This window comes from Phocoena sinus, chromosome 15, assembly GCF_008692025.1.
Source record: "Phocoena sinus isolate mPhoSin1 chromosome 15, mPhoSin1.pri, whole genome shotgun sequence".
NCBI classification, from domain to species: Eukaryota; Metazoa; Chordata; class Mammalia; order Artiodactyla; family Phocoenidae; genus Phocoena; species Phocoena sinus.
In genome coordinates this window covers 49,533,278-49,550,127 of record NC_045777.1, presented here as the reverse complement: position 1 = coordinate 49,550,127, position 16,850 = coordinate 49,533,278, and the positions used below count along the sequence as shown (strand labels likewise).

The following is a 16,850-nucleotide window of genomic DNA, read 5'->3' as shown; positions in this document are numbered from 1 at the left end:
AGGCGCGTCTTGCAGGGTCTCATTTCCCTGACCAGGGATTGGGACTTTATTTATTTTTCATTTTTTTAAGATTTTTTCGATGTGGACCATTTTTAAAGTCTTTATTGAATTTGTTATAATATTGCTTCTGTTTTATGTTTTGGGTTTTTGGCCACAAGGCATGTGGGATCTTAGCTCCCCAACCAGGGATCGAACCTGCACCCCCTGCGTTAGAAGGCAAAGCCTTAACCACTGGACTGCCGGGGAAGTCTCCCTCAAGGGATTGAACCTGGGCCCACGGCCGTGAAAGCCTTAACCACTGGACTGCCCACAGATTCCTAACCACTGGATTGCCGGGGAATTCTCCGTATAAACTATTTTTAGCTCACAGGTTGTTTTTAAAGGGTGGGGTGGATTTGGCCTGTGGGCTGTAGTTTGCTAACCTCTGGTCTACCTCATAGGGTTGTGAGGACTTATGTAGCTTCACATATAACATCCTTAGGACATGTCTGACCAGTGGTGTTTGTTATTGGCTGTTCCTTTCTTTCAAGGGGCTGGGTTTCAACAGGTATTTGGTGACTCTGGTTGTATGGTCTTTTACCCTCCATCTATGGATGTTGTTTTTCTTTTTATCTCCATTTGTTATGGGAGGGGGTGGGGTGTCAGGTTGTGCCGTCAGAACACTTCTGGGCAAAGAGGCACTGGCCTTCTTCCCGCATCTAAGTGTCCATGATAACCCACCTTTGTAGCCTTGGTGGTGTCTCCTTGTGGGGTTGTGGTGTGGGTGGTGTGTGGTCTGCTGGTCTCAAGGTAGTAAGTTCTAACCTGACAGAGAGAAGTAAGCTCTTTTGATAGGATACTAGGGAAGGGATGGCACCAGTGAGTATGAAAGTACGTGCTTATAATAGGTAAGATAGGGGCCAAGCTAATTGAAATTTAAATATTAGAAAGAAGTATGATTATGCCCCTGGTCATTCTTAAGGTGTTTCACGGACTTGAGCCTTTGATTCCATCTCTCCATGGGTCTTGGTTTCTCAGACTCCAGAGAAACTGGAAACCAGCTCTGGGGCCTCTAGACTGTGCCTCAGTTGTTTTGATGCACAGAATACAGACATGCGCACTCACACCTAAACGTAGGCACAAGGACACACTGAAATGTGACCTTATTTGGTACCCCAAAGAGCACATAGCCAATAAGTATATGAAAAGATGCTTATCTTCACTGATAATCAAGTGCAAATTAAGACAACATTGAAATGTCTTTGCCTATCAGATTGACAAAGATTTTTTTTTTTTTAGATTGACAAAGATTTAAAAGACTGATAATGTATACAGTTGGTGAGGGCTACAGGCTTTCTTACACATCTAGTGGGAGCAGAAGTTGGTACATTTTCAGGGGGCCACTTGGCAATATCTATCAGTATTTTACAACGGTCAACCTTAGACACAACAGTTCCACACCTAGCCATTTTTTAAAATAATAAATTTATGTATTTATTTATTTTTGGCTGCATTGGGTCTTCGTTGCTGCACGCGGGCTTTCTCTAGTTATGGCGAGCAGGGGCTACTCTTCATTGCGGTGCACGGGCTTCTCATTGTGGTGGCTTCTTTTGTTGCAGAGCACAGGCACTAGGCACGCGGGCTTCAGTAGTTTGGCACGTGGGCTCAGTAGTTGTGGCTCGCGGGCTCTAGAGCACAGGCTCAGTAGTTGTGCATGGGCTTAGTTGCTCCGCAGCATGTGGGATCTTCCCAGAGCAGGGCTCAAACCCGTGTCCCCTGCATTGACAGGTGGATTCTTAACCACTGTGCCACCAGGGAAGCCCCCTAGCCATTTTTTGTACAGTACTCATCCTGGTGATTAAAGATCCAGGCCTGGAATTGTTCACAACCTTCATTTAATTTCTTAAAAGTTTATTTATTTATTTTTGGCTGCCTTGGGTCTTTGTTGCAGCACGCAGGCTTTCTCTACTTGCGGTGCGCGGGGGCTACTCATCGTTACAGTGCACAGGCTTCTCCCTGCAGTGGCTTCTCTTGTTGCGGAGCATGGGCTCTAGCCACCCAGTAGTTGTGGCTCACTGGCTGTAGAGCACAGGCTCAGTAGTTGTGGGCTAAGCATGGGCTTAGTTGCTTTGTGGCATGTGGGATCCTCCCAGACCACAGCTCGAACCCGTGTCCCCTGCATTGACAGGCGGATTCTTAACCAGTGCACCACCAGGGAAGTTCCTACCTTCATTTAGAATAGCATGTAGCATATATACACCTGAAACTAATATGATAACGTCAGTTATATATATGACAATTAAATTAAAATAGCGTATGTAGGTAACAATCTAAATGTCCATCAGCAGGATTATTAAACCATGGCCTGCACCACCCGCAAAGGCGTGAGGTAGGTTTTTATGTAGTTCCCTAGAAAGATTTTGAAAAGAGCCAGAGCGGCAAGGAGGCCGCAAAGCTCAGAGTGAGGAACGAGGCCATTAAATGTGCATTTGTTGGAGCTTAGACGTGGTCTGGAGGGACTTGTGCCTGACTTCATACAGGGGCTGCCTCTCTGAGGTCAAAGGGGACTCCCATTTTTTATTTCCTTCCTGAACTGAGACTGCAGTACTTTTATGTTTAACACCCCCTCCACCCACCCCAGTGCTCACGGATCGCCTGAGCTGCACCTCCCAGAAAGCCTAGGAAAGAAGACCTGCTCTGTGCCTGGTCAGGGTTCTCACCTCCCGGCACTAATTTAATACATCTCACTGGTGTTTCTTGAGAGGAACATGGTGGACAGTCATCCGCCAATCAGTGGATGGGTCACCAAAGTCCGCGTTCAGCAACTTCTCTGTTCCTGAGGAGTGAAAGGTAGGATTTATGATTGGGGTGATGGTCGCCTGTCATCCCCACTTGGGACAGCTGCTCGGCTCTGGGCTCGTGGTTTCAGTTGTGGGTGGCCTGTGTCAGCCTGCCATGAGAGGCTCACGTCACCGGGCGGTGCAGTTATCTCCTGAATCAGGCTGAGGGACTTGCTGCAAACGCGGGGGTGGTAGGGCGACAAGTCACCTCCAGGGCTGCAGGGTTGGGGGCCAGTCAGACTTGCCATGGGACCTAGCAGATGCGTCTGGGAAGGTGAGTCTGTAATCTGGGCTTCTCAACCACTCAGGTCAGCGTGAACTTTGTGGGACAGAGAGACTGGTGGCCTGCCATCCCAGGCCCCAGGAAGAGCCTGGGGACCACACTTGGACGAGAAGGGCGGAGGGCGTTTGGGCGGCCACCCTCATCTCACCGCCTTTGATGTCCTGGCCTCGGGCATCTCCCAGAGACAGCAGGATTGCAGTGGTGATCACAGGATGCTGGGCTGCCATTCCCAGGCCTGTAGGGGTCATGGGTGCCTCTGGGCAGAAAGAAGGGCTCTGAGCTTGTCAGGCAGTTTGTAGGTCCTGACCTTTGTGGGGACAAGTGAGCGGGAGTTCTGGGGCCAGGTGGTCTCAGCCATGACAACCACAAGTGGAGCTGAGGCCCAGTCCTGAGTTTGGTAAGGCCCCTTCTCTCCACGACACCTTTGGGGGGCTTTAGGACAGAAGAGGAGCTGTGAGTCTGTGGACTCCCCTTGGAGCTGTGGACGAGGCAGTGGGTGAGGGTGGGATTCTGGGAGGGTTACTCAGCTAAGTGAGGGAGGGGAGTAGAGGGTTCTGCTTGAATAATGTTTCAGAGCCCCCAGGAGACCTAAGGCGTTAACACTGTCTACCCCAGGCAAGGGCGGGCCTGTGGGGAGGTTCAGGATGTGCTTCTTCAACAGTGAGGGGCTGGGTGCAGGGGATGCAGCGTAAGTCAGATAGGTTCTTGCCCTGGAGGAACCAGATGCAGGGGCGATGCCGGCTGAGCCTCGCTGCCAGGGCTGCAGGGGCAGCACGGGAAGAGCAGGGGCATCATTTCCCCCCATTTAGCCCCAGGCCTGTGTCAGTGTCCTTCCAGCCCGTGCCCATAGCCACTACCTGCCCTGCCCCCGCCCCTGTCCTAAGCAGGCTGGGCCTGGCTCAGGGGTGTCTGCTCTGGCTGGGGAGACAGCCAGGGGACTCGGGGGCTTCATGAAGGCTCATCACGCAGAAGGCAGCCGGGCAGAGGGGACAGTGAGGGCTTGTCCTGAGGGCCCTCAGGTCCTCTCTGTGCTCCTCCGACTTCCATCTTCGGACCTCCTCCTCCCTCTGCTCTGGGCCCCGCCCTCTGTGCCCCTGTCCACCCGAGGCCGCCCCTGGCTCAAGCCTGGCCTTTCCACATCTCCCGGACATCCACCCCACTGAGGCGGGCGCCCGTCCAGCTCAGCCCTCTAGGAAGGCAGGTGGCAAGTGCGCCGTGGAGCCTCCTTCCTCTTCTGCTCCCTGCCCTTCCCCAGCAGGGTTGGCACCACCGTGGGAAGCGGAGTCCTCCAGTACTTCTGCCCCACAGCATCAGGTCCGAGGGTGCTGGGGTCGCCCACCTGCACACGTGGGGCCCAGAGCAGGAGCTGCCTGATCCCATTTCCAGCCTCATTTCCTGGCTAGTCCCCGCCTCCCCCAGGTTCCAGCTGCTTCTGGGGAGCCAGGACCTGGATTTCTTCCTCCTGCCCCAGCAGAGAGGACAGTGGTGGGTGAGCAGCAGCCTCCATTTCACCCCCTCTGTGTCTGCCAGCTTCTGGGGTGGGCAGGGAGAGTAACAGGGTGCTCCTAGCTCCCCATTAAAAACACAGACTCTGTGTGAAAGGGGACAGAAAGTGGGTGCGGTAATTGCCATGAAGCCAGTCCGGAGGGCGTGCTGCGATGCACCAGCCCCATGACAGAGGCCTGCTCTGGCCGGGCAGTTCGCCTGGCAGCAGGTGAGCGCTCAGGGGAGCGGGGGGCTGAGTCCTTCTGGAGACCTGGCCCTGGGCTGGCAGCGTCTGTGGGCCCCGAGGCAGGGGTCCAGTGCACGGCAGCCCATGCCTTCATGTTGGGCCGGGAAACCAGGGCAGGCAAGCTGTGGGGACCAGTGGTCATTTGGGCCAGAACTTGACCTAGAGGCCAGGGAGGAGATGGGGTCCTGAGAAGGGGCCAGAGTGGTTGTGTGCTGAAGGTCCTGATGGGAAGGGACGGTGCTGGGTGGACATGTCAGCCAGGCTCCCAGCAGGATGGGAGGTGTAGTGGGCGGCTCTGCCCGAGGGCCCAGATTCTGGGTCCCATCCTCCTGCCATCACAGCCATCCCGTGACCTGGTCTTGTCTGAGCTGTGATTAGGCCTCCCTGGGGCCATCCCAGTGCCTCTTCCAGGACCAGGGAGTAGTCAGGTGGGGTTTCTGCCCCTCCTGGCCCGGTGTCTGTTGCCAAGGATGGGGGCAGCCCTGCCTCAGTGTCGAGGCTCCCTGAGGAGAGAGACTCATGCCCCGGGGAGGGGGAAGCTCACAGGCTTGCGTGGGAGCTGGTGGAGCAGGTGCCCAGGCCAGGTGACCAGTGCCCCCAATCCTGCAAGTCTGGTGTCTCTGGGCCTCAGCCTCCTCGTCCATAGGAGGGTGGTGGCCCTGCTCGGCTCACCATGTTTGGACAGAATCGTTGTGCAGAGGAAAAGCAGGAACCCTCCCCGTAGATGGCCGAGTTGCCGTGTGCCCTGCCCACCTCTCCCCAGGGTGGGCCTGGCCTGCTACTTCGCATGAGTGTCCCGTGTGGGTCCTGTCCTCCCCACGCCTGCCCCTGGGGCCAGCTGAGCTTGGAGCGCCCCAGTCCACGCTCCTGAGTCAGCCTGTGGCCGTGCCGGCCCAAGTCTCACAGATGCAGGTGTCCCTCCACCGCTGGGGCAGTGGCCATCCCCACTGTGGCCTGGGCCAGCTCTTAGCCAGGCAGTGGTGGCTGTGCCTGAGCCGCCCCCATCCTGGTGCTCCCTCTGATCCTGTCCTCATGCGCCCTGAGAGCCAGCTGCTGCCAGGCTGCCTGTCTCCATCCAGTGGCCGCTGCAGCCTCTCCTGCCGTGGCTGGTTGTAGCAGGTGATGCTTCAGTCTAGGGAAGGGTGGGGTCTTCTTGACTGTTGGCCTTGACAGGGGTCCATCCTGTGGGTCCACAGAGAGGCTGCAGTGGGCGGGGTGGGAGTGTGTCTGCTACCGGGTGAGTGTGTGCGGGCTCCTGGAGCGCTTCCGTGCTGCGGTCTGTGCATGTCTGCTTCTCTTCTGCTTCCTTATCACTCATCAGGCTTGCATAACCAGGCTGGTCCTGCTTCCTGCAGAGGAGCTATCAGTGTACCATCTGGAGCTGCAAATGGGGTGACAGGGTGTTAGTGGCCTGTTCACCCCCAGATGCTTCCCAGCACCCAGCCCCTGTCTCTAGGGATCCTGGGGCTGACACCCCTGCACTGAGAGCCCTGCTCCCGGGGGCGCTGTCCTCTGCAGGGCACCTGGGGACAGGCGTGTGATAGACAGCGTGTGGGAGGTGTTGGCTGTCGCATGGACACCCGGCTGCCACCCTCCTCCACTTTTCTGGGGCAGAGCACCAGGATGGGAGCAGCTAGCTGTGTGACCCTGGGGTCAGCTCCCTTGTCAGTGATCAGGGACTGTCCCCCACCTCATGTGGCTATGGTGGGAATTCGCGTGGGTGATGCGCCTCACACAGTCGGCCCAGGTGTGGGACCAGGGGGTCCAGCAGAGCTTCCCTGTGGTTGTTGTCCGCGACCCCATTCCCCCAACCGTGCCTCCCCTGCGGGAGGGGACCTGGGCCCAGGGATAGGAGGCCGGGCCCAGAGAGGCGCCCACTGGGCAGACCTGGACACGTGGCTGAGTCAGAGTCCAGTGACCCCGGGAAGCCTGAGCTGGAGGTTCTTGCCGGTGCTGCTTGGACAGCGGTGCTCAGCCTCCTTCACGGGACAGAGTGAGGGTGTAGGTGGTGACCCACTCGGAGTGCCCCCCACGGGAGCACCCACTGGGGCACTCCGCACACAGCCCCTCAGCCCAGCGTCTTCCAGGTTGGACCTTGCAGAGCGAGGTCCTGATGCGAGAGGTGGGCACCTGGCTCCTGACCTGCACCTGCATGTGCGCCTGGGCCGGCTTGGGCGTCTCTGTCCCAGGGGACGGAGGAGGTGAGGGCTGGCACTGTGTGTGTGTGGGGGGCTGTGGGGGCAGAGCTGGGGGCAGGGGTGCCCCCGTCAGGCTCCACGGGGAAGGGTTGGGTTTGGGCTGTGCGGGCACCCGTCTTCCTGAGATCAGCCGGGGCTTCAGCCCCACCCAGGTTGCACGTTCAGAGCCCATCCCCTCGGGGTCTCCCAGCCTTGCCCGCGGTAACTTCTCCTGGGCTCGTTCTCTGGGGCCTGCCCTGTCCGAGGGGTCAGCTGCCACGCCCTCCCCCTCCCCCAGCCCTGCCCTGAAGCAGCCACTGTGGGCTTGCAAGGGTCACTGTTCCCAGGGCCTGGGACTTTCACGTGCCACACCAACAACATCCTCAGGATTGACTGCCACTGGTCTGCCCCAGAGCTGGGCCAGGGGGCCGGCCCCTGGCTGCTCTTCACCAGGTGAGGCCGGAGGGCAGGGGGTAGAGGGCAGGGGTGGGGGTAGGGAGCCGGGCTGGTGCAGTGGCCCTTTGGTGCCAACACATGCCTTTTCCAGCAACCACGCTCCAGGCAGCAAGCACAGGTGCGTCTTCCGGGCCAGCGTGTGCACAGTGGAGCTGCCACCCGAGGAGGTGCTCGTGCCTTCTGACAACTTCACCATCACCTTCCACCGTCACGTCTCTGGGAAGGAGCAGGTCAGCCTGGTGGATCCACAGTACCTGCCCCGGAGACACGGTGAGGCCTGGGTCAGTGCATTGGCCGGGAGCATCCTGGCTACATCACCCCCCACGGTCCCTGCTGATGGAACCAGGGCTAGCATCAGACGGGGCCCCGGGGAGGGGGAGGGTTTTGGAGGAGGCTGAAGGTGCAGGGCTTTGAGTTGGGGCAGGAGCTGCAGTTTGAGTCACTTGCGATCTACTTCAGTCACAGCAGGAAGGACTTCAGTAAGACACTAGGAGGAAGAACTTCCAGCAGCAGCTTAGATCTGAAACTCACCTTGTCTGGCTGCAGAGGCTGGAGGAAGTCATTGCTGTCTTGTCCCACCTGGGGCTTCTCTGGACCAGTTTTCCAGTGAGGCCTCTGCTCTGAGAAGGCCTTGGCCACATGCCCCGTCCTTCCCGGGAATCTTTGCGATCCCCAGTGCTGGGCGTGCTGGCCCCCACACCGTTACACAGCTTCATTCTGTTTCAGTGAAGCTGGACCCTCCCTCTGACTTGCTGAGCAACATCACTTCTGACCACTGTGTCCTGACCTGGAGCATCAGTGCTGCCTTGGAGCCGCTGGCCTCATTCCTCAGCTACGAGCTGGCCTTCAAGAGGCAGGAGGAGACCTGGGAGGTAAGGCTGGGTCTGTCTACCCTGGGGGCCTCTCCTGGGAGCAGCAGCCAGGGTCACTCCTCGTCCCATCTAGGGTGGTGTCACCTTGGAATTGTGAGGAGGGAAGTGACCAGAGACAAGGGTAAGTGAGTGCAGGTGTGGTGAGTGTGCCTGTGTGTACGTGTGAGCGTTCACAGGGCGTGCCTGTGTGGATGAGCGTGCATGCACGTGGATGCATGTAAGTGTGTGGACACGTGTAAGTGTGCCCACGTGTGTGTGTACACGTCCTCGAGGGCTGATGGGCCCAGTCTCACCCCCAGCACCTCCTAACTCTTCACCCCACAGCGGGCTCGGCACAAGGATCACATCGTTGGGGTGACCTGGCTGAAACTTGAAGCCACTGAATTGGACCCTGGTTCCACCTATGAGGCCCGGCTGCGTGTCCAGATGGCCACACCAGAGGACGCGGTGGCGGAGGAGGAGCGCTACGAGGGCCCATGGAGTGAGTGGAGCCAGCCCGCCCGCTTCCACTCCCCCCAGAGACAAGGTGGGCGCTGCTGCCTTCAGGGGCCTGGGTGGGGCCTCCCCGCCCCCTCGCATCCCACCCCTTACCCCTCCTGGGACCTCCTCCCTCGTGGCCCAGTTGACTGCCTTCCCCTGGAGGTCTGTGTGAAGGGGAAACACCTGCCAGGTGCTGGGCCTCCCAGGGAGCTGCAGCTCCCGGTCTCCTTGGAGCGAGTGTGGCCCCAGCTGCACAGCAGGCTGGTGCTGCTGTCTCTGGAGCCCGGGCAGGGCCTCGTCTGCTTAGGGGGCTGGGCTGACTCTTGTGCACAGAGGTACTGGAAAGGATCTCGGACCCTGGTGATCTTATGGATGGGAAAGGCAAGGCCCAGGGGTGCGTGATTCACCCAGGGTACTCTCGGAGGCGCGACATAAACCTTCCATTTTGGCCTGAGGCGCCCATCCAGGTGCTTTTGCCAGGTGAGTTTGGAGGAACACAGCCCTGGGCCCTTCCTGCTATAGGTCTCCTGGTCCCAGCTTTGGGGCAGCGTGACAGCACCCTGGTCTCTGTGTCCATCTTTCTCCTGCTGACCAGCCTGACCTACCTGCTGTTCAAGCTATCACCCAGGTCTGTAGCCAAGGAGTGTGTGTGGGAGTGTGTGCATGTACGTGAATGTGTTATTGTACATGTGGGTGTGAGAATTTGTATGTGCATGAGCGTGTGTGTGCGTTTGTGGGTGTGGGGTAGGCGGTGCATTGAGGGCCCAAACCCGCACGCCCTCCCACAACGCTCCTGGGTGGGGAGGGGTTTTCAGGCCTCTGACCCGGACCAGTGGGGATGTCCCCAGTTGCCAGGTGCATGTGGGTGGTGGGCAGTGTGGCCCAAAAGAGCCCTCAAGGGACCCTAAGTCCCTGGGGCCGAGTCGCCTGAGGCCCTTGTCTCCTGCCTCCGGAGGTGCTTGGCACTGGCTCATTTGCACAGTGGTTTTATGCAGACAGTGTTGGGCATCTGGTTTTCACGGGGCCCTGTTTCCCGCCCTGATGGGTGCCACGGACAACCAGATGAACAAAAAAGCTCTCCTGAAACAAGCCATCACACATGTCAACTTACGAGAGGGGGTACAGGGGCCTCGTCCCACAGGAGACCGGCCAGGCATGGACGGGTAGCAGAGAGGATGAGAGGAGGTTGGACAGAGGCAGCCAGGGTGAGGGAGGGACGGGGTGCTGGGCAGGGCCCGATGGGTGGCCAAGAAGACCAGGGAGGGCTCAGGCTTGCCCTCGGGTCCCAGGAGAGCTCCTGAAGCCTGGTCACGTGGGATGGGATCTGGTTTATGTTTTGAGAATGGAGTTTTGTGGTACAAGTGAGGAGGAGGACCTGCGGGGTGGCCAGGGGTGGGGTCCAGAGGGAGGCAATTGTGTGTGAGCTGGCGGGAGAGGCAGAGCTGGAGCAAAGTGCAGGGAGTGACAGGGTCTCAGGACGGGAAAGTGAGGGGACGTTGGGTGGATGCGATGTGACTCGTGGCCCCTGATGCCACCCTGGGGTGGGGAATCGGGACAGGCCCCCAGGGAGGCTGGTGAGGTTGATCTGGACTTGCTGGGTCGGAGTCTGGGGCGCCGTTCTCAGGGGAGGAGCAGTGGGTCTTGGGCGGGTAGATCCGGTGCTCGGGGAGAAGTCTGATGGGGCTCCCGGAAGTGCTGTCTCCCCCTCCGGCTGAAGACACAGCTGGTCACCCCCACCCCTGAACCCGCCATCACCACTCACCTTAAAGGGACCCATGTCTTGGTATAAATCAGTTCTGTGGGGTCATTAGCGAGGGGGCCGCAGGTGCCAGGTGTCAGGCCTGGACCCAACGAGAGGAGAGGGCGACAGCTGCACCGACGGGGCAGGGCTGGTCCCTGCTGCTTGGAAGGAGCCGCGTTCCTGGCAGTGACCTCCTGGAGTTGGACCTCTGACTGCTGTCTCCTGACCTCAGGATGAAGACAGCCTTGTACCAGGACGTGCCATCCCCAGGCCCGTTCTTCCAGTCCCTGTACAGTGTGCACAATGGGGACTTTCAGGTTCGTGACCCGGTGGGCCTGGGGTGCCCAGATGTCTGGACCGCCCAGGGTGTGGGCTCTGGGTGAGGTTGGGGGCCTCTGTCAGTGCTCTGAGCTTTTTTGCTATATATAGTGGTATATATAGTGTATATGTAGTATATGTACGCACTATGACTCAAAGGGGCCAAAGACAAATTAGCTTTATTCTTTATTGCTGAGTTCTTTTTCTTCTCATGTCTCTGATTCCGTTGCTGATGGGAAAAAATGTCAAGTTTCTCATGACATTATCTCTGCCTCTTCTGGTTTGCAGCAGCCCTTGGAGGTAAATCGTCAGTTTAAGGTGCCAGCTCAGGGGGCAGTGTGCACCTGAAGGCATCTGTGTCTTGTGCTGCCCCTGGGGCCCTCCCTGGTCCCTGGGCTACTCTGGTGGCCGTCATGGAGTGCCTGGCCCCTCCCGGCCCCCTGGGTAGCGATGAGTTGACCCTACACCACCCCCACATCGTGGTGCCCTGGTGGGCTCTCACAGGCCGCGACGCTGAGAACAGCCTGGAGGCCCCGCTGGACCCTCCCTGCTGGCCTGGTAGTTCCTGCTCCACAGGCAGGAGGAGGGGAGGAGGAGCTCCAATGGGTGGTCTCTGGTCCCCACCCTCTCGGGCCCCTCACTTTGGGCAGAGGATGGAGGTGGTGCTGCCTAGGTTCTCCCACACCAGCTTCGCGTGGCTGCCTTCCGCCTGGCTCTTTTCTCTCTTAACAGGGAGTCTAGTTTTCAAGCTTGTCATCCAAAAATATAATTTGAAGCTTAAAGCCGAGCACTTTGTCAGGGCTGCATGGGGAGTAAATGTTCTGATGCCCTGCACTCATCTTCTGGGCTGCAGGTACCCAGCCCCTTCTCTGTAGAACCATAGCACCTGTCAGGGGTTAGTTAGACCCCTTGGGAGGTGGTCTGGAGCCACGGGCTGGCTCTCCAGGGGGCAGGACAATGATGGAAGGTGTGGTATGTGGTGCACTTGATGGAGACTCCTGGTCCCACCTAGGAAACAGCTTCCTTTTTTTTTTTTTTAAATTCTTTTCCATTATGGTTTATCATAGGATATTGAATATAGTTCCCTGTGCTATACAGTAGGACCTTGTTGTTTATCCATCTTATACACACTAGTTTGCATCTACTAACCCCAAACTCCGAGTTCATCCCACCCCCACCCCCTTGACAACCACAAGCCTGTTATCTATGTATGTGGGTCTCTTTCTGTTTTGTAGATAAGTTCATTTGTGTCATATTTTAGATTCCACATGTAAGTGATACCATATGGTGTTTGTCTTTCTGACTCACCTCACTTAGTATGATAATCTCTAGTTGCATCCATGTTGCTGCAAATGGCATTATTTCATTCTTTTTTATGGCTGAGTAGTATTCCATTGTAGGTATGTACCACATCTTCTTTATCCATTCATCTGTTGATGGACATTTAGGTTGTTTCCATGTCTTGGCTATTGTGAATTGTGCTGCTATGAACATAGGGGTGCATGTATCTTTTTGCATTAGAATTTTGTCTGGATATATGCCCAGGAGTGGGATTTCTGGGTCATATGGTAGCTCTATTTTTAAATTTTTTAAGCAACATCCATACTGTTTTCCATAGTGGTTGCACCAACTTACAGTCCCACCAACAGTAAAGGATGGTTCCCTTTTCTCCACACCCTCTCCAGCATTTGTTATTTGTAGTTTTTAGTGAGGGCCATTCTGACTGGTGTGAGGTGGTAGCTCATTGTAGTTTTTTTTTTTTTTTTTTTTTGCGGTACGCAGGCCTCTCACCGTTGTGGCTTCTCCTGTTGCGGAGCACAGGCTCCAGACGCGCAGGCTCAGCGGCCATGGCTTACGGGCCCAGCCGCTCCACGGCATGTGGGATCTTCCCGGACTGGGGCACGAACCCGTGTCCCCTGCATCGGCAGGTGGGCTCCCAACCACTGCGCCACCAGGGAAGCCCACTCATTGTAGTTTTGATTTGCATTTCTCTAATAATTAGTGATGTTGATCTTTTCACATGCCTCTTGGCCATTTGTATTTCTTCTTTGGAGAAATGCCTATTTAGGTCTTCTGCCCATTTTTCGATTGGATTTCTTTTTGTTATTGAGCTGTATGAGCTGTTTGTATATTTTGGAAATTAAGCCCTCGTCGGTCGCATCATTTGCAAATATTTTCTCCCCTTCTGTAGGTTGTCTTTTCGTTTTGTTTATGGTTTCCTTTGCTGTGCAAAAGCTTATATGTTTGATTAGGTCCCATTTGTTTATTTTGTCTTTATTTCTGTTGCCTTGGGAGACCAACCTATGAAAACACTGGTATGATTTATGTCAGAGAATGTTTTGCCTGTGCTCTTTTCTAGGAGTTTTATGGTGTCCTGTCTTATGTTGAAGTCTTTAAGCCATTTTGAGTTTATTTTTGTGTGTGGTGTGAGGGTGTGTTCTAACGTCATTGATTTACATGCAGGAACATCTTCCTTTTGGAGGTAGTGGGCCTCCTGTGGCCCCACAGAGGGTCCAGGTCTGCTGGCCTTGGCCCCAAGGTGCCAGGCCCAACAGCACCTCCTGTGTGTGCGTGCGTGCGTGCGTGTAGTGGGGTTTGGGTGAGGGTGCCCGGGCTCTGCAGCTGCTGGCAGTGTGTGAGGCAGCAGTGTCTTCAGCCCTGTCACCATCTGTACCCTGGTTCAGGCCTCTGTGAGCACAGGCCTGTGCTGGGAGCCAGGGGAGGGTCCTGAAGGGAATGGGGGTTCTGTGTTGAGGTTGGGCTGGCCCATGGGGGGAAGACAGAATGTTCTGGGCACAGGTGCTCTTGGTCTCTGGGAGTGGATTTCTGGAGAGCTTCCTGGAGGAGGGGAGGCTGCTCCCACAGTGAGTCCTGAACACACTGCCTGAGGCCTTCCCTCCTCTCGGTGCTCTGTTCCAGACCTGGATAGGGGCCAACAGAGCTGGTCCACAGCCAAGCCCGGACTGCACAGGCCCCGCACGAGGAGCCTGGGAGACCCGTGTCCGGGAGGCCATCGCTTTGCTCACCTATGACCCGGTGGACGTGGGGCCGTTAGCGGGCCTGGAGGAGGAGGGGAGCACTGGCACTGGCCTCCCAGCAGATGCGCTGCCCGCAGGATGTGTGGAGGAGGGGGGGCCGCTGCCCGCCTACCTGCCACAGGAGGCCTGGGCCCCCGCAGGCCCTACCAGGCTGGCTCCCCCGCAGTCCCAGGGCAGCAGCAGCGACTACTGTACCCTGGGCTGCTCCAGGTGGGGCTGCCCCTCCACCTTAACAGGAAGCGCACAGAGCTCTGAGCCCGACGCTGCCTTGGCCTGTGGCCCTTTCTGTGACCAGCAGAGCCTGGATGCCCGGCCAGGAGGTAACTGTGCAGGCGTCGGTCACAGTCAGAGGCAGGACACTGGTGGATGGGCCGCATGAGGCTCTCCTGCTCTCGGCAGACCGTGGGCTCCGTCCCCACAGTGCAGCAGCACGTCCATCCTGGGGAACATGAAGCAAAATCCATGGAGCCAACACTTGACTGGCACTGGACCTGCGGAGGGCCACCCATGCAGCCGTCACATGTCCGGTCCGGGTGGAGGCAGGAGGCTCTCTGCTCCTCCCCTCCCTCTGCATCTGTCGGGAGGGGGCTCTGCCCTCAGCATCCTGCCATCCTGGCCCCCCGTCCACCACTTCCCTCCCTGCTTCCTGGCTTAACCCCAGGGCCCACAGCCAGTTCTGCCCTCAGTCCCTTAAAGGGCCAGCCTGGGCCCCGTGGACACAGGTGAGACACCGTGACCAGGCCTAGTGTCCTGTTTCTGTGCCTTCCTGAGGTCTCTCCCCTACTGAGATTAAAAGGGACATAGCAGCTGTTTCAAACTGCTGATGGCTGGGAGAGGGGCCCAGAGGACACAGGAAGGGTGGCGTCTGGCTATTCCTGGGCTTTCTGGGCTCCACGAATAGCAGGGGGAGGCTCAGTGACCAGCTCCAGGGAGGCCGCCTCCCCGCCCCTCCTCGTCGGCCCCTGGGGGCTGAGTGCTGTGGCCAGAGTGACCACCCAGCAGTGGTCTTGGCCTCTGAAGGGCCCTGCTTCTACCCCCACCCCCGTGGTCTGGAGAGAGGGGGACAGAGCAGAGGGCGCCTATGTCTGTCCCTTAGGGCTGCCATAACGAAGTCCCACAAACTAGGTGGCTTAGAACAACAGAGATTTATTGTCTCACAGTTCTGGAGGCTGGAAGTCTGACATCTAGGTGTTGGCAGGGCCGTGAGGGCACCGGGGAGGATCTGATTCAGGGTTCCCTGCACCTCTGGTAGTTTCTGGCTTGGGACAGCGCAGCTCTAGTCCTCACAAGGTGTTTTCCCTCTGTGTGTTCCTGTCCAAAGCCCCTCTTTTTATACCAATGTAATCATAGTGGATTAGGGCCAACCTGAATGACTTTATTTTGGCTGGATTATCTGTAAAGACCCTATTTCCATATATGGTCATGTTCACATGTACTGGGGGTTAGGACTTCAACATATGAATTTCTGGGCAGTGCCCCTGCCAGCCATGTCCACCTCTCTGCTGGCCTGAGGCGCCGTGGTCCCTCCCAGGACAGCCCCGCCACTCTTACTCGGGGCCTCGGGCAGGAGACCCTATCCCACCGCCGGGCTGCGGGACTTGGGTCTGGTGCTGGGATCCTCCACCCAGTGAGGGCTGGACCAAGACTGTCCTGGCGTTGGAGGTGCTGAAGTACTGAATGTGGGATAGATGGAGGTTTGTCTCCCTGGGTGCTGAGCCAGAGGGGGCACCTCTCTGGGGGTCCAGGGTCCCCTGCAGCCTGAGCAGAGAGGAGCACATGCAGCCCCAGGCCCCCGAAGGCAAAGGTCCCCTCTGTGTGCCTGTGGAGCCCTGAGGTTTTGCGGGGGCCGCAGCAGAGCCAGATCCTGGTCAGCAGGGATGAAGAGGACCCCGCATGTATCTTCAGTATCCAGAGAGCAGAGGGGTGCAGGTGGAAATGAGGCGCAGGCACCGTCCGCTCTAACCAAGGGTAAAAATACCAGTGTGACTCCACTTCCTGGAGCCAACCCTGGAACCCCCAGCTGCTGTGTATATGACAGCAGCTGCATGGCTCCTGTGGCTTCACGTGGACTTGGGCCCCCATGGGATTCCATACCCGGGGACAGTGTTCGTTTGACTAACACACTCGGTCCTGGTGGTGCCTGAGTGAGGAGCTACTCAGAGGCCGGTGGTTGTAGGTGAGCCGTGCCCGCCCCTCAGGACACAGGCCTGGCAGTACCTGAGCCAGGTGCCTGCATGTCGTGGGGCTCAGAAAATGCTAATTTCCACTTACTCCGACGAGATGACCCTTGGAAACCGCACGCTGAGATCGCAACGTTCGAAAGACCCCGTGAGCCCTGGTGAGGAGTCGCTGATCCTCAGGTGTCTAGGAAGGAGTCAGAGAAGGTGGCCTGGGACTCGATGAGGAAGCTGCTGGTGGAGGAGTTGAGAGCATGGTGTGGCTGGAGCACAAAGGTCCAAAATGTGGCTGGACCAGGGAAGACCTTGGAGGCCAGGCCAGGGCAGGGTAAGGGGAGCAAACTCACCCTGCTCAGGGGAGGCTGCAGGACGTTTTCTCTTTCTTTGGCTTTTGATGAGGTGAAGTTTACATAGTACAAAAGTAACCATTTTAAAGTGTACAATTCAGTGACATTTAGTACGTCTGTAATATTTGCAACTATCACCTCTATCTAGTTCCAAAACATTTTCACCCTCCAAAGGGAAATCCCCTGCCCCTTAAGCGGTCACTCTCCTCCCCACCCTCCCTCTGACCTCTCGCCACTACGAGTCCACTTTCTGTCTCTATGGATTTACCTACTGTGGATATTTCATATAAATGGAGTCATATAATGCATGGCCTTTCGTGTTCATTTTTTTTCTCCTAGCGTAGTGTTTTTTTTTTAATAAATTTATTTATTTTATTTATTTATTATTTTTGGCTGTGTTGGGTCTTTGT

The 16,850-nt window shown here is 57.0% G+C and overlaps 1 protein-coding gene across 1 annotated transcript; it reads left to right on the top strand.

Annotated features, from left to right (window-relative positions):
• The first annotated feature begins 3,712 nt into the window (after nucleotides 1-3,712).
• On the top strand, nucleotides 3,713-16,742 carry IL9R (interleukin 9 receptor). Its single transcript, XM_032607056.1, has 9 exons — nucleotides 3,713-6,581; nucleotides 6,922-7,035; nucleotides 7,359-7,464; nucleotides 7,559-7,737; nucleotides 8,194-8,339; nucleotides 8,664-8,865; nucleotides 9,342-9,447; nucleotides 10,793-10,877; nucleotides 13,798-16,742. Exons 1-9 carry the CDS (start codon nucleotides 6,407-6,409, stop codon nucleotides 14,293-14,295), a joined length of 1,611 nt encoding a protein of 536 aa, XP_032462947.1. The 5' UTR covers nucleotides 3,713-6,406; the 3' UTR covers nucleotides 14,296-16,742.
• Nucleotides 16,743-16,850: the final 108 nt, after the last annotated feature.

What these genes read in the sequence shown, in the direction of transcription:
- IL9R (XM_032607056.1), top strand. Translation starts at nt 6,407, where the DNA reads ATGGACACCCGGCTGCCACCCTCCTCCACTTTTCTGGGGCAGAGCACC. An exon ending in TGTCCCAGGGGACGGAGGAG is followed by an intron (nt 7,036 to 7,358) that starts GTGAGGGCTGGC and finishes CACTGTTCCCAG; the next exon opens with GGCCTGGGACTTTCACGTGC. An exon ending in CCACTCCCCCCAGAGACAAG is followed by an intron (nt 8,866 to 9,341) that starts GTGGGCGCTGCT and finishes TTCCTGCTATAG; the next exon opens with GTCTCCTGGTCCCAGCTTTG.